A 22,906-nucleotide genomic window follows, 5' to 3' on the forward strand; every position below is an offset into this window, starting at 1 on the left:
AAAATATAAGCTCTTAACACTGCTCTCTCTGCTCCGTATCCTTCCAATGAAAAGTAGAGTTGGTGCAGCACAGGAGAAAAATTCAGAAGGGGAATATTGAAGTAATGACTGCAGTAGGAGAAGAGGGAACCTATTTCCCTGGCCACAGGCGCTGGCACCCTGGACCACAGGGCTGGCAGCTTCTCCGGGTGGCTGGAGCCTGGGACCTCAGGCGGGTGGCTTGTCCGTCACCTAGGCTGCAGCCTGCTGCAGGGACTGGCGCCTGAACCAAAGGTGGGTGGCTTCTTCTTCTGGTGGCTTCTTCTTCTTCTGTGCTTCCTGGAAGGGCAGTCAGTTATGTGTATATGTGTGTGCATGCAAACATAGGCGTGTGTATGTGGAAATCTGCTGGGCAAGTCAAAACCATAGAAGAGTTGCCCCCTATCTCTTGAATCTTCCAGAGATAGCCCCCACTTTTTTATCCTATCACTATTGGAGAGTCAGTATTTGCAGCCAGCCAGCCAGTAACTCTCTCAGTGTCTATTTCTGACTTCTTCTTTCCCTGTCTGTCTTCCAACCCCTAATCATATTTCCACCTGGATGCATCATATTTACTCCCCATATGCTATATAGAGAAGGAGTCAGGATGCTGTCTTCCCATGAATAGTACTCAGTAACAAACCAATTGCATTTTAGTTGGGCAATGCCCCTACCCACCCTTCAAATCCCTTCCACCATGCATTTCTATTTCCCTTTTTGTTTGTTGGATTGTTCTGCTGCTCCTTCTCCTCAACCCACTACCCTTGGATCGTAATGTAAAATTCTTTTACCATGTCAAGAAATTATTAAAAATACAGGTACTTTGAAAAAAAAAATATAGGTACTTCTCCGATCACCGGCGCAGGGGGAGGGGGGCGGGGGGGAGGGCAGGGAAGAGGTGATTGTTGGCTGCCCGAGACCTACATGGTAGCATGTAGAGGCCAGGACCCGGTCTCACGGGTTTTACCCATGCAGATTGAAAGGTGCTCATGATCTACATGGCGGCCAGGACCCAGTCTCAAGGGGTTTGCAGTTTGAAAGGTGCTCGCGATCTACGTGGCAGTCAGGACCCGGTCTCATGGGGTTTTACCCATGCAGTTTGAAAGGTGCTCACAAGATCTACGTAGGGGCCAGGGCCGCCTCTTCCCTGCCCCGCCCGGCTTCTCCGATCACCAATCACCGGTTGTGGGGGGGGGGGGGGGGGGAGACAGGGCGCGGGGAAGAGGCAGCCACTGGTGCTGCCTCTTCCCTGCCCCGCATGGCTTCTCCGATCACCAGCTGGGGGGCGGGGCAATGGCAGCCCGGTTCTCCAATCACAGCTGGGGGGCAGGGCAAAGGCGGCCCCAGTTCTCCGATTGGGCGGGGGGGCAGGGCAAAGGCGGCCCTGGCTTTGCCCTGCCCCCCGGCCTATGCCTGTTGCCTGGGTTTCCAATCACCGTCAGCGGCAGGCGGCTTCTTCTGTCCTTCCCCTTTCGCCTCCCAGCATTGTGCCTACATATGCAAATTAACCGCCATCTTTGTTGGCGGTAATTTGCATATCACCCTGATTAGCCCATGGGAAGTGTAGTGAAGGTACAGTCAATTACCATGTTTGTCTATTGTTAGATAGGATACCATGCCAAGGGAAAAAGGGTACATGGGAACTCCTACATTTTCTGCTCGATTTTTCTACAGACTAAAAATATTATAAAAAAACAAAGCATATTATTTTTTTTAAAAAAAAAACAACACACGCATATGCAATTGAGTATTAAAGTTTAGAGAAAAATAATTTTAATGATAATAAATTTAAAACTTATAAAGTAAGCCTTTTTTTTTAACCTTTCCCAATGTTGCCTTCCTACCAGAACTGGCACCTCCACAGAGATAGCCAACAGTAGCCAAAGGTACTGAGTTCATGAAAAAGGAAATAGAAAAATCAATGCTTCATTCAACATTTCAGTCAAACAAGGGGACAAATAGCCTGGAAAGCTTTTGGGTTGTGAAATTATAGCATTTAAGAGCTTGCAATTTTACATACAATTCACCCAACAGCTGGAATTAATCAGCATCCTTGCTCAGTTTCTCTGAGAAGAACTCTTCTAAGATAGCTATAATTGCAAAAGCAATTTCTTGAAATTTCTATCCGGATGACCAATCAAGACTTGAACTTAAAGTATAAACCTGCTAGGAGTTTTGACTAACAAAAGCATAACTACTACATTCTGAGTGGTCATTTTTATGTTAATCTACTCTCAAAGGATCCTTTCCAAAACATGAGTAATGAAATTTTTAAGCAGTGATAAATTTCTGATGCAAGAATTTTATCAAGCAGAATAAGTCCTATTGTCAAGAATTTATTAACAATTCACACATTTTCCCAAGTCCCTAACACTAAAGTCTATACAATCTGAAAAATTCTGTTAGTAAGAACTATATTTGCTATAATTTGCATACCAAGCAATCTTTTTTTTAAAGTTATAAAAAAAAAAAAAAACCTGATAAAAAACAACAATCATGTCTCCACTACCTACACAACAGCAAGAAAACTTCCAAGCCTTCTTCTGAATAGTTTTGCCAAAATGCAGGCATGCACACACAGGCACAGGTTTTTGGTTTTGTTGAGAAAATCAAAATCGAGAACCACACAAAGGATGAAGTTCCTCACTCTTTGACAAGTCATGAAGCCTTGCTTTCTAGCCTCTCAGAAACACCAACTTAGTTTTAAGATGTGGGATAAGATAGGGAGTTCATCCAAAAAGATGCTTTTTTTTTTTTTTTTTTTTTTTTTTTTTTTTTTTTTTTTTTGCTGGAGTTTTGAAATATGAAGACTAACCAGTGCATATTTAAAGTTTGGGAAAATGGTTAAAATGGCATGCGTTTGAGGAACAGGGCTAATTCTTGAGTAATTTATGATCATCGGTTTCTTCTCCTAATGACACTTTATTCAGCACTTCCATTTGGGAAGGTTCTGTCACCCCTCAGCAGTACCCAGTCAAATGTCAGTGTGGGCTCTATGCTGGAAGTAGTCCCTCTGTACCCACTTGGTGCCTGAGAAGCCCAAGTCCCAGTTAGAGTTAAATGCAAAATCCTGTTGGTACAATTCATTAAAATACCATTTGCCTATAATAGCTAATATAAAATTAAGTTAAAAATAAATTAAATTAAAATAATCATTTCCAAGTTACCAGTTTGTACACATGTCTTCACTACTTATACCACAGCAAGAAAGGCCGAGGCAATGACTATTGAACCTCTGAAATGAATGTTTCCTAGCTCTGAATTAGTTCCTCTAAGAGTACTTGAATTTAATTTTTAGATATAATTATGCTGTGGTTTTAGTGGTTTTTGTAAAGCATTTCACTTAAAGAGATGATTTGCAAATGACTAAAATATTGCCATTATCTCTCATTTATACAAAAATGTTCCTGGCGTGCCCTAGGAACCCTACATAAATCTCAGTCACTGAATTGGAGGCATCCTCCATTAAATTAGCAAGCTCCGGCCCAAGTCAGATGCTCACTTACACTGTAAACACAATCAGACCTGCAGATGGCTGCATTTCAGGCTGTGAATCCGAGTACAGGGTATAGAAGCACAGTCTCTATCTCCCAGCAACACCATGAAACTCAAGTCACTTTAGCTAAGTACATAAACTTCAGTTATGTCCATAATCCTACTCTTTATGAATAGGCCTCAAGTGATTCAGATGCTCATTTGGCCAAGAATCTTGAATTGAAGCCAAAATTCCCGCAATGTAGGCTGTTCAACTACAGGTAACCTTTCATGATTTCCTGAGGAGAATTTAATTGCTTGTTTGAGCCAAAAAGGGCATAAACTGCAAATCTACCAAAACAACTTAATCAGTAAATATCTGAAATATTGCCAGCAACGGACAGTTCAGTCTTTGTGGCCATCTGACGCAAAGCATTACTGTCTATTTTAAATTATTATTATTGCTGTGATTATATCATCAACACCATGTTACTATCATTACATTATTATCATCATTACCATGTCTATTACTTACACTATTAACAAAAAATAACTTATTTTATAGCACTTGACAACCTCATAAACTCAGGAGATGGTGACAGTAGCCATATAGAGCAAAATGGCAAAGTACATTATTTCTCAACCCTTTTTAAAGATACAGACACTCAGCTTAGTTGAATAACTTCTCCAAGGACACACAGCAGCTAACAAGTGGCAGGGGGTTGAAAACAGTTCTTCTTCACATTCACATTCTTTCCGCTACACCAGTCTACCTCTTATGAGTTACCATTTTGCTGGGATTTATGAGGACAAAGGTAGGATTATTGATTACCCAACTGAATCACGGCTCCTCTAAGAGCAACTGGTTCCAAAACAATTTTAATAATGTCCCCTACAAACACCGTGTTCACTCTTAGGATGATGTACCCACACTCCTTCACTAAGGCTTTGGTTTTTCTCACCTATAAAATAAAGAATCCCAGGAACTACACCTCACAGGATAGCTCTGTGGATTAGATGAGATAATACATACAAAGCAGGAACTCAAGTGCTCAACTCAAGAGTCCATAAAGAATCAGCGTTGTCTGTCATTGTGATTCATTTTCAAAAACTCAGCTCTAGGCACAACTACCACTGTTAACATAAGCCTTTCCTGACAAACCCCATCTCACAAGAACCTTCAGTTACTTTGAATGCCCTTTGTATTTATGAAAGATTTTGTACTACATGCTAATATATGACCATAAAATTGTTTAGTTTTTTCACGTAATTCTGTGTTATTTGTTTGAAGAGGAAGGATTGCTTCTTTCTATTTATTTGTATTTCCCAAACATGCTGGAAGCACTTACTATGTGATATCTGTACTGAAATACTGTGCATTCAAAATAACCTTTAACATAATGGGATCATTGGTCCAGGGCATTCAAAAATCTGGAAATGTGTATCCTCTCTGTTCCAGCATGTTGTCACCACAGCAGTAACCATTGTAGCCTTCATAGGCAATAATATTGTAAGTATGCAGTTGATATATGGACACTAGACTTATCAGGGCAAACACTTGACAAGCAGACAGAGAGGTTCCTACACAAGAAACTGAAATGTTGAATGTGACTATAGTGGAGCCGCCCTCTTCAGTGACAACACACCCATCCCTTGGCTGCTGCTCCACAGCTGTGTCCTGTTTTGAAAAGAGCCCTTGCTGGTAGGGAAAGCCTTCCCCAAGTTCATGCCTCCTCTCATGGGGTTGACTTGGTCAGAGCCATTTGAGGAGGCAGAAAGGACTGACACGGTGGTTACAGAGCAAAGGGTAGCCTTGCAGGAGAGTAGGGGGTCTTTGAAATGGGTCACATCAGTGGCCTCGAGAAAGACTAAGGGGGCATAAGGGTCTGACCCTTTGCCTTGATTTGCAACTATGAAAGCCCATTCCAGCTCTAGAACACTCTGCAGGATTGGCTGGGGCTTCAGGTACAATTTCATTGCAGGTCCACATCTCTTTCTGCCCAATCCTGCCTTCCTCACTTCCCAGAGGTTTATCTCCCGAAGCACCACCCCCCTCCCCAATAAACCTGCCTGCAACTCTGCCTCCAAGTCTGTTTCCAGAGAAGCCAACCTAAAATTGTGCTTAATGAGGACTTTGAAAGGAGGAACAGTGAATTAGAGGGATTCAGAAAGGACATCATTTCAGGCACTTTTACCACTTTATACCTGGACAGGAAAACAGCAATAAAGAGGAAGAGCAAAGGGACAAAAGTGGTAGCCATTTCGATGAAAACTCGACAATGTTGACAAATTACTCATGAGGAGACAGAGGAGTCTAACATAACATGACCCCAGTACAAAAAAAACTGATTTCTTAATGTTGACCTTCAACGCAATGGGATCACTGGTCCAGGGAATTCAAAATAGAATTTAGTTTGGTCATGTTGAGTTGCAGATAGTAGCAATACATTCAATAAGAGTTATAGTAAGGTGTCTGAATTTGGGGGCTAAAATAGTCCAGGCTAGAGATGTGAATTGGGAAAACAGCACAGAGAGATGATAGCTAATACATCAGGGTAGATGAACTTGGGTGAGGAAGTGAAGAGAGCCAAGTCCATGGGTGAGCAAAGAAAATAGAAAGAGGAGGAAACAGAAGAGAGGGGACTTCAAGATGCCAGATTTAACAAGTAAAAATACAATACAGGCCAGTTAAATATGGCAGTGGGTCATACAATTCTTCAGTGGCAGCAGCACAGTGTCAAATTACAAAATACAGTTAAGGATGACCAAGAATTTGAAAAGGTGATTGATTGGTTTTTGCTAAGTGGAAGTCACTACTTACCTTTAAGGGAAAACATTCCAGTTTTTACTTGAAAAATTCTATACAACATTAATTGATTCCTATGTGTGAATTACTGTGTTGGCTTTCTTAATTGAATTCTAATCAAATTATTCTTTTACCAACATTATCTCAAATGAGGGAATTTCATTGCCCCTTAAGAGAAAGGGCAAATGTTACGCATTAGAAGTCCTCCTCTGCCTACTGAGGGAAGGTTACTATTCCTCAAAAGACTGGCTGTCTACATTAATATTATAAATGGCTATTCAAAACCTTGAAGAAATGTCTTCTCTTTCTTCTCTGAGGGTCACAAATAGCTTAGAGTGATTCCATGAACTCAGGGGGCCCACAGCAATTAAGAAGATGACAGCTTCCTACATGTTTATTTCTATGAATTTTTTTTAAAAAATCACACCCATCAGGGAAATGAAGAACAAGAATCACACTTATTAAACATGAGTTATCTAAAATAAGATTTTAATTTGCAGGGGTGCATTGATGTATCTATTCACGTGCATGCATGCAGAAAGGACTGGATCCTGGAAATGTCGGCCTTAAAGAAAGCTTGCTAGATATCTTCTGGGTCACATATACAGAACTAATCACTTCTGTTTCTTCCTTATAAACAAAAAAAATAAACATAAGAAAAGTCTATAGGCTTGAAAATCTGAGCTCTTGACTATCATCTCAAATTTGCTTTTGCATTATACTCCATCTCTGAAGCATAAAGGCCATGCACTGCCCTCCAACGACACATAAAGCTCTCACTAACAACTCCATGCACATGCCAGAGCAATACATCACCATACTTAAAGATTTGCTTAGATGCTTTATGTAGCCCAAAAGCAATATACAGCTTCATCAAATCAATGAAATAATATACCCATATATTACTTTGGTCATATTTTTGCTCCAAGTACCATAGCATATATAATAAAAATGCAGCATATGAAAAGTGTGGGTAACAAATGATATACATACAAAAAATATTGATTATTTACTCTTGGTGGGTTTTAAGATTTTGTTTTACTCAAAACCTTTTAGATTGATGAAGGTGTGACTGAAGCCATGAAACAGGACTCGCCTATTAAACATTGCAGGTAATTTTCTGTCTCATGCATAAAATTCAGAGATGAGGAAATATATTCCTAACAAACCAAATTTACTATCATTGGCTTGCTTAGAATAATTTTATTACTTTATTTGTAATGGTTTAGTAAATCTGAAATTATAATAGGATCCGCTTAATGGCAATATGTGCAACAATCCTCTGCAATGATGTACTACTGAGCTAAGGTCTCTGGAAACATATGTGTCTAGAAGTATACTTTTTCAAGCTGTAGCTGAGCTACCAGAGTTCCCCAATTTTGAACATTTTCAAGCATTCATTTGAAAATGAAATTATGTAATAAGCATCTGTACTTCCATGTTTTCCCATTTTCAGTTTGATTTTGTTCCCCTGATAGAGCAACACTTCAAAAATACTGGGTTTTTGCAGTAATTATTCCACCATGTGTGGTATCAGCAAGTTCTGCTGTATTAATCACCTTATGAAATAACAGGGTGTCTAGTATCTGGTTAATCTCTGTTCCAAAGATTTCACTGGTTATGGAGAAATCCCTGCCAGGCAAGTTCCGATTGTTTCCTAATCACGCTCGTGCTTCTGCCAGAGAGGACTGCATGTGTTAGGCTGTGGGAGGAAATCTGGAGCAAGAGTGGAGGAAGGGCCCGCGGCTCGGGGCCAAACCAGTAGTAAATCACTGAGGGGAAAGTCTTACCCTCTCTGCCCCTGCCTCTGGGAAGCAGCATGTCCTCGGGGTAAGAGCTGTGCTGCAGAGTCAACTGGACCTAGGTCTGAATCTACCTGGTGGCCAATCCTGTGGGTTTACCATCTGCTGGATGGAATGCGTAGGTGAGGGACTTACTGGTTCCCTTTACCCCCACCAACCATCTGCAACATTCCAAACGTATGAGCATAATAGGAGAAGATCCACACCAACCCTGGAAGTCCCTGAGAGTGCAGAAATGTATCTCTTCCCACAAGGCTTACAATTAAAGACATTTAGAAAGCAACGTCACAGACAGCTGTTTGTGAAATGTCTATGATGCATTTAGAACTTTTAGAAAATGTTCTGTAGGTCATCTTAAATAAACAAACAGAACCATGGAAACTGCCTTAAATCGGGCAAAAAAAAAAAAAAATGATGCCCCCACAGAAAAATTTATCCTAGTCTTCATCAAAAAAATGTGATAATCATAAGTACTTCTGTGAAGCCAAGTTGTCATCATTAAAACTGCCCCTGCCGGTTCCCACCCACATGAGCCCTAAACTTCAGGACAGAAGGCAGGAGTGTCAGCTCACAGATGACAGAACCACTGCCAAGTTCCTGCTTATTATTTCCTTTGATTCTTTTTCTTGGGCCCTGTTCAAATTGTTAGGGCTTTTTTTCTTTTTCTTTTTCTTTTCTTTTTTTTTTTCTTTTTCTTTTCTTTTTTTTTTTTTTTTTTTTTAGTGCTATTATCAGTTCAATTCTTAGGAGTATACTGCTCAGGGATGTGATTGAGATGGCACATACCCAAAAAACATAAATGTCCTACACCAACTTTCCTTTAGCTTTCTACTTCTAAACTTTTCCCGTGATAAACTATACAGTGCATTTTCTCCACATATGGTATTAATTTGCTTTTTACAAAATTGAAATTACTTGATGGTCTTTTGAAGAGTTCCACCACATTCCAAAATGTCAGAGGAAAATGAGAAATACAGAGAAAGCTAAATGACGTATCCTTTTGGCACATCCACCAAGATGAGATACGTTCTGTGGTGAGAGCTGCATTCTAAAGATGTGATTCATGCCAGATCTCTAACCATCTTCGCTATTGTAAAGACTCCCACAACTTTCACTCCAGGTCTGAGCTCTCCTGATCTTGGTAGTTCAAATGGCCTACTCAACTCTCTAGGTCTTAGTCTTTTCTTCGTAAAATGAAGGAGCCAGATGACACAATCACTAAAGTTTCTCTCAGCTAAAAATCCTGATCCAGTGATTTGTACTGGGATATATGGCTATCGCTGCAAAGTAATCATATGAAACATCTATTCAAACATGGACCCTAAAACTACTGCTACTCCTGGCTTCCTTGTTTCTCTAAATGGTTCTGTCAACCTCAAAGTCACCCTTGCTTAAGACACTCAGCTCCTCACTAATCCCCCTTGACCAGACACATTCTTCTTTTTCAGCATCTTGTTCTGTCTCCTCTTTCCTAGTCTTCTGGACATTCTTTCATAGATCTGTGGTCTCTTGGTTTTTTCCTCACCAATTATCCCAGACGCCCTGCCACGTTAACAATCCAGCATCAACAATGAAACTCCTGCTACAGGAACAAATGTGAGAATAATTAAAAAAAAATAATAATAACAGTGAACACAAGAACATCTAGAGCAGTGGTTCCCAATGTGGTGCACATGCCCCACAGGAGAATTGTATTTTTGAGGGGGGCAATTTGAGAATGAGTGATTAACAGTAAATTTTTTGCATTTCTTATGGTTCTATATACATATATAAGTATATATTGTAACATATTTATGCATTTCAGCTCTCTATTACATGTTTTGAAACTTTATTTGCTATTTTTTCATATTACTTCATATTATTTTTAATAATTTCTTAGTGATTTCTTCCTCAGTACTTCAACTGTCCTTTCATTCTTTTATTTTTCTCTTTCATGGATGCCATGTTCTTTGGAAGCTTGTTTAGAGCAAGTTAATGGCCTTTTAGGCTTCCTCCAGGTGAATAGGAGTTCACCTTTTGAATAATAAGAATTATTTATCACAGGGGAGGCATCAGGATTTTAGAGATGCTTAGGTGGGGCATGGCCAAAAAAGGTTGGGAACCACTGATCTAGAGTTTTCATCAGAAAACATTAAGCAGCAACCAATACATTCACCATCAAGAGCTCTAATTGTTCTTTGCCAATCAAACTGGTGATGGGACGGGGGGGGGGGGGGGGGGGGAGTGATAGTTCCTACCTTAGCCAGCTTCCCTAGCAGGCAAGCCTTTCCCTGGTCATTTCCCTGTATGAATCCTATCTATCTGTTATGGTCTGAATGTTTGTGCAAATCTCTACCCTCCACCGGCCCAAATTCACATGTTGTTATTCTAACTCCCAAAGGTGATGGTATTAGTAGTTGGGCCTTGGGAAAGCCATTAGGTCATGAGGGTGTTACCCTCAAGAATGGGATTAATGATCTTTAAAAAGTTCCCACAGAGCCCTGGCCCGTGTGATCAGTAGACCATTGGCATGCCACCATTGGCATGTATACCAAAGGCTCACAGATTGGATTCCTGGTCAAGGGCATGTACCTGGGTTGTGGTTCACTCCATGCCCACAGTGCAGTGCATGGAAGCTGCCTCTACTCCTTGTTCTTTCCCTCCTGAAATGAATGTATGCCAATAGATTGTATTTTTATAAAGCAACTTGTAATAGCTATGATCATTTATATCATGATAAGCAATTTATACATAGGTTATGAATTCCCATCACTCTTCTAAATTAGTCAAGAAATTTTGAAGGGAAAAGGTGTCATCTTTGGAACAAACACCTCAGTTAAAAGACCCAAGTTAAAAATCCTAACTTAGCTGTTTACTAGCAAATTGTTTGAAATAACACAATTTATCTCTAGGCCTCAATTCCTCCTCTATAATTTCGAGATGTTGATGCCTATATTTACCATAGGATTATTGTCGGAATTAAATGAGAGAACCTTTTTAAAAGGTTAGCACAGAAGATATCAAAAAAGACCATGAAGATTTTTAGCCACTTATAAATGCCTTCAGATAGAGCTAGTTACATAATCCTTCTTAAAATGTTTTAAATATAAATGTATCATAGTTCAATTTATATATTTCCAAAAAAAAATTTGTATTTCCAAATATAAGAGAACAAAGTGTAATATAGTTTTTTCATAAATTTAAAGCAGACAAGAAAAAGTTACTTGATCTTAAAAACTCTAACTTTTAAAATTAGACATAAAAAGAAAACATGATTTTCATAGTTTTTGAAGTCACATATCTAACAGCTTGCAGATTTTTTGTTGATATCAATTGGCAGACAACCATCAAATTACTCAGACTTACAAAGAATAACAATTTTATCAATTTTCATAAGCTTACTTAGAATCAAAGTCTAGAGACGCATGGATTTTTACCTTCCATTTACAATATTTGTCTGTCAATTGCCAAATGCTCAGAAGCGATTCATGTTCATTTTTGCAGTGACAGACACAAAGGGTTATTAGAGAGCTTAAAAGAAATATTTTAAACACAGTAAATGAAAATCGCATTATAGCATGTGTGTATGAAGAATACCAATGATACAATTATACACCTTTATCTCTGTAAAAATTCATGCTGGTACTATTATTTTAATCATGAAGCTCTAAGATCAGATAGTCTAACCCCTTCATTTCATAGATAAGGAAACTGAAGAACAATACCTTAAGTGACTCACTCATAATCACATACTTAGTAGCACAGTTTCTATCAAGAGTCAAAATTTTTTGACTTGTTGTACGATGCTTTCCCAACTTCACTTTTCTGCTCCTTAGCAGCATTAAAAAATATCTATGTACAACTTTGCTCCTATAGGTTCCTACTATATGCAGTGTAAGAGAATAAAAAGAAATGACTTGGAGTTTATGGACTCGCTTATTCATTGACTCACATATCAACATGTGTTAAATGGCTATCATGTGTGAGTCACTTATCTGGGCACAGATAGAAGACCCAAGCTGACTCTGTATCTGCACATCATTATTTATATGACTTTGGACAAAAATTTCTTTAGATCCCAGCTTCTTAATTACTAAAGTGAAGATAATAGCATCAACCTTCCTCATGATGTTGAAAGATTAAATGAGATCATGAACTTGAAAGTGCCAAGTAAGGTTCCCAGAATAGGTTCAACTGACTTATTATATAAATTGCACTACCATATAAACAACTGCCACATGAATATCAGACTTCAAACTTAACATGTTAACATTGCACTCACTATTTTTACCTTCTTATACCTACCTCCACCTTGTAGTCCTTTTCCTAGTATTGGCTCCACTATCTAACTAATTACTCTAGCCAGAATCCTGGAAATCATTCTGCATACCTCCATCTCTATCAAACTCCATGCCCAGGAAAACACCAAGCCCTACCAGGTGTCCCTATAAGTTCCTCCCTCTATTTATCCATCTCTCCCTACTGCCAAGACCTTTTATAGACCCTCATCATTTTTTTGCCTTAAATACCTCAATACATCTTAGTCCCTATATACTAGCCACATGGCCTGAACTGAAAATAAGAAGATTCAATAAGATTCTGTATGTTGAATGGTGAGAATCCCCCACTGCCTGCATCGCTTACCATGATATGGGCAGCAAATTTAAATCCTCTAGACAGGCGATTAAATAATTCCTTCTGTAGAAATTTAAGACTCTTCCCAAGAAAAGACCTCTACATACTGACATCTGAGGGGCTGTGAAGAGAAAAAAACTATCTAACTCATCCCCATCACCCTACAATGAAGCTCACCAAACAAGAACATTCCCTACCCAAGAACCAAGAGTTTCCAATCATCATATTAGTGTCTCACTCTTAAATGAGCTGTCAATCAAGATATCCAGGCAGCTGAGGGATGCTTTCAATAAGAAAGAGAACAAAACAGACAAGAAGAAAAAAAAAAAGAAACAGAAAGCATACAGAAGAAAATGAAAAGAAGCTGTATCACTTATCCTCAAAAAGGTAAGAGACAATAACTCTTCTTGATCTTCTTTTGAGAGTTTTCCTTGCAATGGCCATCCAAATCTTCTCCTGAATTTTTAATTCTTCTTAATGACACTTTTATTTCCAAGAAACCTTCATTATTCCATGATTATGTCTAGTTTATGGCCTCATCTTTATGTTTAATGACTGCCATATCCTAACAATCCTATGAGGTTATTAGTATATTCTTCTTTTACAAATGAGGAAACCGAGATACAGAAAGTTTAACAGACTTTATTACAAGATGATAAACAACCCACAATACTGCCATTGAAAAAATACAAACACAGGAACAGATGGCTGCCCTCCACTCCTTCCTCAGCACTGTAGTCTGATCTGTTATGGAAGGAGCTTATGCTCCAGGAGTCCCCCTCTGCCCCCCCTCCCTGCCCCCCCTCCCCCCCCCGCTTCCCATCTGTGCCCACCTTCTCAATTCGGCTTCCTCGAGCCTGAAAGAGAGAGTCCAGATCAGGGAAAAAGGAGGGAATGAAAGAGCTGACTTCCCTGGCAGATTTCCTCGCTCACCAGGAAGGTGTCCAGACATTGGAAATTCAAAAATCATCTTGTCAAGGAAAATATATTACAACAAATATTTAGGTTCTATTTGATCTTAAGAGCTATGTAATTGTTAGACTGCATAAATGGATTTTTAAGAAAGACTCTTGAGAACAGCATAGGATCCCAATCAAAATTTATATTTTGTCTTGGAATAAATGTGCTTGAAGTCCTAACAGTCAAGATACAGAACTGTGGAAGTAGACTGTTCTCATTTCATATCTACTTAGCAGCTTTGGGGATCTCTATTTTACCAGTTCTCTCTGCTTTCAACCTAACTACCAATGCCTCAGTCATACTCACTACCCTGCCTGACATTATCTTTCTCCATGCAAGCTACAGCTCATGAGTCCTTCAATCATCCAGGGAAGTAATACTTAAAAAAAAAATTCAAAACAACAAAAGAACCTATGTAGAAAGAAAGAAAAAATCAGCTTGAATAAAGTTAATGCATCCATTTGTCTAATATATGCACCCTTAGTAAAAAGAAAGCACTGAAGAGTTTGATCAAAGGCATTATTCAGTCCACTCTTCTCCTAAGCTTTGCAAAGTGCATGCATTTCCCAGTGTCCACTATTACCTACAAATCTCTCTGTGAAATACAAGAATAAACACACTGGTAGTTGGGTGAAATTGATGTCTCCCCAAAACCCATGCCCACTCAGAAGCTCAGAATATAACCTTATTTGCAAATAGTCTCTTTGCAGATATAATTAGCTAAGTTGAACATGTACAGTAATAAGGTAGGCCATAAGTCCAGCAACTACAGTTCCTAAAAGAACAGAAAAAAACACAAGAAGGCCACGTGATGACAGAGAGAGATTGTAATGATGCTAAAATACTAGTAAGCCAAGGAACATAAAGGATTGCTGGGAGCCACCAGAAGCCAGGAAGAGACCAGAAAGGATTCTCCCCTAGGTTCCTTCAGAGGGAGCATGTCCTGCTGATACTTTGATTTGGGACTTCCAGTCTCCAGATCTGTGAGAGAATAAACTTCTGTTCTTTTAAGCCACCAAGTTTGTGGTAATTTATACAACAGCCCTGGGAAGGTAAGAGAATACCCCAAACTTGAAATGCAAAATATGAAACTCAGATTGTTTAATTACCAGTTGAATTACAACTCAGATATCAAACCTAACATTCAAGCTTCATAAGCAATTATGTCAGACAGCTACAGGAAAAATAATTGTGTGGTTTAAAAAAGCAACAACAAAAATAAAGAGGCTATGATGTAAGATATATGTGATGACAAAAATCAAATAGCAGTCAACCAACATTTTTAAGGCTCAATTAAAATCAGCCTTACTTTCTATTTCATACCATTACCAACTTTATAAAAATACTATCAATAACATAGATAATTTATATACCAAACTCACTGTGCTATTAAAATATTTAATTATGTAATTAAATTATAATTACACAATTAAGTAACGATTAAAGGATCAATTATTCATTTGACTAGCAGTTTAATTGTTTCCACATAAAAAGATGTCTTTCTTAATCTCCTCTTGAATTTCTGTCTACCTCTGCCTTCCTGGGTACATTAGTTTTTATTAGAAATCTAAAATGTTTCACCGAAGTTCTAATAAAATAAATGAGGGCGGAGCGGGGCACGTGAAATCAACTGAGGAATAAACCAAAGACTCAGATTCTGGAAAAGGGTGGAAAGAGGGAGAGAGAGGAAAGCTGGGTAAAGCATACAGGACTATTGGAACAGGCATTAAAAAGAATATATTCAAATAATGAGTTCCATACTCTTCAGCTTACCACTCCGGGGTTCTTTTTCTTCTCCATGCCTAGACTGTGTCTTAGCTACACTGATGAGCCTGTTTCCTTTACTCTTTTTGACCCTGGCTTGCCCTACGTAGATGGCGCCCCACGATATTTATTGAATAATATGCCTGCACTTTCATAAACCAGCTTTTCCCCTACATTCACTACCCCCCCAACCCAATCTATCTTTTTGGCTTACCTTAATTTAATGGCAATAATGTAACCCTCTGTATGAAACAAATGTGCAGTACAAACTCAAATTTTCTTCTTAAAAATCTCCCTATCATAGCTTAATGTTAAGTGTGGGCTCTGGAGTGTGACTGGCCGGATTCAACTTTCAGCTCCACACATACTAGCTGTGGCCTTGGCTGAATGACTTAGCCCATTTGTGGCCTACTTTCTTGACCTTAAACTAGAAATAATGAAACTGCACACCTTAAGCCTTTAGTGAGAATTAAGTGAGACTAGGCCCTGGCTGCGTATGTACAGTGTGTAAGCACACACTAAATATTGTTGATTGATATTGTTACTATTCATAATTTTAAATGGTTCTCTATTAGGATATCTAGATTTCTCATCAAGCATAAATCTTACCTAAGAAAACCATTAGATATTCAAGAATCCACGTAAGGAGCAAATTGGTTCACCCATTTACATTCCTTGTTTGAGGAAACCTTAGCCCCCAAATATGTTTGGACATCTAGAATATAATATCACAGAGTAAGAACATACACATTTTTAACCAGCCAGTGTGGCTTAGTGGATTGAGCATCAACCCATGCACCAAGAGGTCACTGGAACGATTCCCAGTCAGGGCACATGCTTGGGTTGCAGGCTGGATCCCCAGTAGGGGGTGTGCAGGAGTCAGCAAATAGACGTTTCTCTCTGATCGATGTCTCTCTCTCTCTCTCTCTCTCTCTCTCTCTCTCTCTCTCTCTCTCTCTCTCTCTCCATCTCCTTTCTTCTTTCTCTTTAAATAAATCAATAAAACTTTTTTTAAATATAAATTTTTAAGTTGTTTTAAAGCTGGCAAATCCTAAGAAATTCCATCTACTCCCTTTCAAGCCTATCTCGTGATTCTTTATGAGTACCATTAAAAACCATGACCATATCAAATAAAGACTTTAAATCAAAAGAGAAAAGCTGGCCCTCACCACTACTCTTTAATTCTCTAAGCTGCCATCAAAGATAGAATGAGTTTCAAAGCACCTGCACCTGAATGAAGCCATTAAGCACTTTAGCTCTATGAGATAAAATTCAAAGTCCTCCTTTGGACATAAATCTGGGTAAGATTAAGTTTGCTTACAAGTACTTACACTTTAGGTGAAAATTATGTGTTAAAATCTAAATACCCAGGTAAGCTTATAAGTGGCAAGAAGCCACTTGAAAACTACGCTACTGTGCACAGTGCTTTCCTTTGAAATCTTCCTGCTGTTGACATTTTGTGAATAAGGAAATTGACCAAAACAGCAGAAAAGAGGCAAACTAAAATTAAAGAGTTGCATGGAAATTGCACAGGCCATGCTACTCCCTCATCAGTGTAAAAATGAACACATCGCAAGCATCTCCCACTTTCATCCTAAATATTTCAAGCTCTACCACTAGCCACACAGAGGAGTTAATGTGCACAGATTTCAAGAAGTAGTAATAGTGAAGGATTATGAGCATTGTTGATAGCTTTTGTTTTCACACATAAATAACAGAAAAACTAAGACTATGAAAGGTAGGAATGACAAGGCAAAAGAGAAACAAATAAGCAAGACTGACCCAGAATTTAATTCTTCTCCTTATTATAGGGTCATTTATATCCACAAAAATCACTCAGAAGTCAGTTTTTATTAGGAAAACCTCTAAGTATTTTATTCAAAAGAAAATGCAATGTCATTTTGTGATCAGTTCCTCCAGGCTTCAACAATCCCTGCTTCATTCTCTGATCTCCAGAGCAGTCAAACTCTGAGTTTAAGGACTCCTTGAGAAATGAAATCCACAATGTAGAGGTAGCCCCTGGATAACAGCCGCTTCACACAGTAAAGCCTTAAAAGCAGTTCTCCAGGCAGTCACAAACTATTTCTCCCTCTGGCATCATATTTTTTACTCAAACTCAAAACCATTAATATGTTCCTCTCAAATCATCTATAACCAATAATTCACCTAGCTCTGACAATTCTTTCTCTACCCATCATTTTTTGTCACTGCTTTCCAGTGAACCTGGGTCCTCATAATTTCAAATCTGCACTACTTTGAATGACTGATTTATCAGCCTCCAGGTTCCATCTTACCTAAACTATATCACATCTTAGTATCAGATTTATCTTTCTCATACATTCAGCTCAAAAGTCTTCAGAGGCTCTCCAACCCATGAAACAAGGTCGCAGCTACAGAGCCAGCCCTGCATTCTACAACAGAACTGAATCCTAGGGACAGTTCCTAAGTTTATCTCAAGACTTACCATGTGCCCAAGGGCCTTGCCTCACATCCAGGCAGTAAAAACAGATAGCTCATCAACAGCTTCCATGGACCGTACCTGCTTCTTCCTTGAACGTCCCATTGATGGGCCCAACTATCACAATTGGATCCGGTAATGTCCCTTAACAGGCACCAACAGCAAGGTTAGGTTGGCTAACTCCAAAGAGCAGGCTGCCTCTCAGTTTCATTTTCCTCGTACTTCTCTCTTGGCCTGGCATCTCTTCGTCACGCTCCTACTACTTAACTTTCAGGGTCTACCATAAGCAAATTCAATAGCACTCTTAACCTCGTCTCCCCAGAGCTCAATTGGAACTCACTGCTCCATGTCAGCCAGTGGCTTTCAATCTCATCAGACCCAATGCCCTCTTTATATAACAACTACTACAATGAAATGAAATCCATAGATAATAGGGTCTGTGTGCACACGTAATTTCAAATATTTTTAAAAGAATTTCAAATATATATCTATACATAAATGAAATGATATTTATACCTCACTGTAGATCAGCTGAAAAGCTGTGTTTCCTTCAGTACAAAAATAAACTGAAGTTTTATGTGAAGATGATTTGTACTTGCAAAAATGTCATCGAGGTAAAGCTATTAATACTAAAAGTTCTGAAACTGAACTTAAAAGCTCCCCCTAATAAAAGATATTTTATAATTTTGGTATAGAAATACTATGCAGGAAGTAATACAGCAAAAGAGCAATTGTATTTAATAAAAATTTAAAAACTTATATGTAACAAGTAACCACACTGAAAAGGAATTTTTAGAAAAGTGTCAGAATAGAAGAAAATACAACATAAATGATGTTCATATGCAAAGGGTATCTATAAGTCAGTAAGAAAAAGCAATAGAAAATGTAGTAAGGGATAGAACAAAGAAATCAAGAAAGAATACAAATTAGTAATAAGATAGTATGATCCACCCTTTTTAAAAAATATTTACGTTAGTCCTCACTGGAGGACATGTTTAGAGAGAGGAAGGGAGAGAGAGAGAAGGAGAGGGGGAGAGAGAGAAAGAAGGGAGAGAGAGAAAGAGGGGAGAGAGAGAAAGAGGAGAGAGCGAGCGAGAGAGAGAGAGAGAGAGAGAGAGAGAGAGAGAGAATATGAATACAGAAACATCAATCAGTTGCCTCCCGTACATGGCCCTGACTGGGAATCAAACCCACAAGCTGATCGGGAATTGAACACACAACCTTTTGGTACACAGGAGATGCTCCAACCAATGGAGCCACCCGGCCAGGGCTGATCCCTCATTTTTAAAAACTTTCCTTAAAAGTCATGACTATAGAGCAATGCTAGGTTAATATGTACCTTAGGAGCTCTGCAAACAAAGTCAGAAATATGAAATTCCTCAATCAGTTAGTGATCATCTCATCTTCAATACACAGCAGTTTGTTTGTCTCCCACACCTGAGTATGCAGCAGGATGGTCTCATTTCACTTAACATGACTTGATACGATTGTAAGAGGTACTACCTTTGAATTTCAGTTTACACATTCCAATAAGAGAGATAACCATATAATTTAAAAACTCAGCATATTCAGAGGTGCATAATATTTAAACAGTTACAGATATCATGCAAACACAAAAGCAAAGATAACAAGAGAAAATGCCTACCTTCCCTGATAGCTGTAAAAGGTGTACCTTCTTCTTCTTGCAGCCTGATCACCTTCAGGGCTACCAACTTCCCATTTACCCTGAAAAAAAAAAAAACGAAAGAAAGAAAAAATGAGAAGCAAATCCATAAAAATCTGCTGCTGTTATGGTTCTAATTTTCTTCCTTGCAATTTATATTTCTGCACTGAAAATGTCAGTGACTCAATTATGCCACCACAACATGATTAATTCCAGTAAGGCTGGGAATTCTATATCATCATCATAAATATTCACACTTTACTCCATTTTAAATATTCGCACTTGTATAGTCCAAAATTTAACGGAAGTTTTCTGATTCACTCTATGTTCCTTCCAGAAACTACTGCTTAATAAAATCACCATGCTTCATCAATTACTCTCAGATTAAATAAAAATCAAGTAGTCAAAATAGCTTTCTTTGTTTCTCCAGTAGCTCCTTTGTTTCTTTTGCTGAACTGCCTTAATCGTCAGTCCTAAACTGAGGTCACTCAATTCCCAAGGACAATTCTCTTTTCCTTCTTCCCTTCCTTCCCTTCCTTTTCCTTCCTCTCTCTCTCTCTTTCTCTCTCTCTCTCTCTCTCTCCCTCCTCCTTCTCTCTGCTTTTCTCCCTCCCTGTCAATATCAACCATTTCTCCTTTTCCTCAATTTTTTTCTTACTACAGAATCCTAGTTATATTTGGTCTGATTGTATTTTATAATACAGTGTATCATAAAAATAAAAATTATGAATATTTTACTATTACAAGATTACACAAGACCAATCTAAAGCAGATGGTTCTTCCAGAGGCATTCTAAATGTGTATCAGCTCTAATTAAAAGTAAGAATGCACTAGGCAGATAACTTTTATCCAGTCAATTCTGTTAACAAAGACATGTCTACCTATATTAGTCTTCTAGTTGAATATTCTACTTTCTACCTTTACTGGGCCTAGCAGCATATTTTAGTAATTAAAATAGGTAAAACATGTGCACATTAAAAATTTTGTAAGAGACAAGAAAGCATTTGATGAAAAGGAAATCTCTCTGCCACACCCTCCCTCGGCCACCCAGCTCCTATTCTCTGAGGTTACCACTTATCATTACACACACACACACACACACACACACACACACACACACGTGGCAAAAGTAGGCTTACAGTTGTTCGTATAGAAAATAATGTAATAGTAAATAATAATACAAGAATAAACTCTGGACGGAGAAACCAAAATGACAGCATAGGTAAACATCAGAGTTTGCTGCCTTGCACAACCACTTCAAAAATACAACTAAAAGACGGAACGGACATCACCCAGAACCACAGGAGGGCTGGCTGAGTGGAAATTATACATCTAGAAGGAAAGAGAAAAGCATACCGAGACTCAGAGGAGGTGTGGTGTGGAAGTAAAATACTAAGGTACAGAGGCGAACGTGGAGCGGGCTGGCGGCTGAGGGCGCGGTTGTCTTTTTCAATTGGGAGGGAGTCTCAGGCTCTGACCTCCAGTTCCGGGCAAGTCTCTGGGGACCTAGACTCATACAGGAGAAGCGGGACTGTCTGGCATCGGTTGGAACTCGAGGGCAGCTTTCTCTCGGAGGTACCTGCAGCAATTGCTGGGACACTGAGAAGTGGGGCCTCTGAAGGCAGGACTGAGAGCAGCCATAACTGCTCGCTCCACCCACCCTGCTGATCCCTTGGGACCCGCCCCCCGCAAGCCTTGCATGGAGGCGTTTGCTGGATAGCCTCAGCCAGAGGCTAGATTAGCACCTCCCTAAAGCTCCAGGACAGAAGTTCTCCCACTGCAGACACAGCTGATTCTCACAGCCAATTGGCCTGGAGGTCAATCCCTCCCACTGTTACTTACAACAATCAAAGCTTAACTACAACAAGACTGTGCACAAAGACCACAAGGGGGAGCACCAAGAGTGTCCTCCTCAGCTAATTGGGGAGGCTGAACCACTGGGCCCTAGAGGACACTTAGCACAGAAAACCACTTTATCAACACAAGGAAGCATAAAAAATGTGGAGATAAAGAAACGGGACACAAATGACAGAAATGGAGGAAAGCAAACTGCTGGATATAGAGTTCAAAACCACACTTTTAAGGTTTTTCAAGAACTGTCTAGAAGCCGCCGATAAATTTAGTAAGACCCTTGAAAAGACTGGTGAGACCGCCGATAAATGTAGTCAGATCCTCAAGAAATCTAGAGACCCTCAATGTTGTGATAAAGGACCAACTAGAAATTAAGCATACACTGACTGAAATAAAGAATATTATACAGACTCCCAACAGCAGACCAGAGGATCGCAAGAATCAAGTCAAAGATTTGAAATACGAAGAAGCAAAAAACACCCAACCAGAAAAGCAAAATGAAAAAAGAATCCAAAAATACGAAGATAGTGTAAGGAACCTCTGGGACAGCTTCAAGCGTGCCAACATCCGAATTATAGGGGTGCCAGAAAAAGAGAGAGAGCAAGATATTGAAAACCTATTTGAAGAAATAATGACAGAAAACTTCCCCTACCTGGTGAAAGAAATAGACTTACAAGTACAGGAAGCACAGAGAACCCCAAACAAAAGGAATCCAAAGAGGACCACACCAAGACACATCATCATTAAAATGCCAAGAGCAAAAGACAAAGAGAGAATCTTAAAAGCAGCAAGAGAAAAAAAGTCAGTTACCTACAAGGGAGTACCCATACGACTGTCAGCTGATTTCTCAACAGAAACTTTGCAGGCCAGAAGGGAGTGGCAAGAAATATTCAAAGTGATGAATGCCAAGAACCTACAACCAAGATTACTTTATCCAGCAAAGCTATCATTCAGAATTGAAGGTCAGATAAAGAGCTTCACAGATAAGGAAAAGCTAAAGGAGTTCATCACCACCAAACCAGTATTATATGAAATGCTGAAAGGTATCCTTTAAGAAGAGGAAGAAGAAGAAAAAGGTAAAGATATAAATTATGAACAACAAATACACATCTATGAACAAGTGAATCTAAAAATCAAGTGAATAAATAATCTGATGAACAGAATGAACTGATGATTATAATAGAATCAGGGGCATAGAAAGGGAATGGACTGACTATTCTTGGGGGGGTAAAGGGGTGTGGGGGATGCGGGAAGAGACTGGACAAAAATCATGCACCTATGAATGAGGACAGTGGGTGGAGAGTGAGGGTGGAGGGTGGGGTGGGAACTGGGTGGAGGGGAGTTATGGGGGGGAAAAGAGGAACAAATGTAATAATCTGAACAATAAAGATTTAATAGTAATTTTAAAAAAAGAGCCGAAACCGGTTTGGCTCAATGGATAGAGCGTCGGCTTGCGGACTGAGGGGTCCCAGGTTCGATTCCGGTCAAGGGCATGT

General features: G+C 39.2%; 1 protein-coding gene across 2 annotated transcripts in view; it reads right to left on the reverse strand.

The window, feature by feature from the left end:
• The window catches only part of CDK14 (cyclin dependent kinase 14), a 531,041-nt gene that overhangs the window by 329,568 nt on the left and 178,567 nt on the right, over positions 1-22,906 (reverse strand). For both annotated transcript variants that reach the window (XM_036328251.1, XM_036328252.1), the window contains one exon: positions 19,542-19,621. In XM_036328251.1, the coding sequence (XP_036184144.1) occupies positions 19,542-19,621 (80 nt within the window). The remainder of the gene's footprint in view (positions 1-19,541; positions 19,622-22,906) is intronic.

This window comes from Myotis myotis, unplaced genomic scaffold, assembly GCF_014108235.1.
Source record: "Myotis myotis isolate mMyoMyo1 unplaced genomic scaffold, mMyoMyo1.p scaffold_m19_p_11, whole genome shotgun sequence".
Taxonomy (NCBI): Eukaryota; Metazoa; Chordata; class Mammalia; order Chiroptera; family Vespertilionidae; genus Myotis; species Myotis myotis.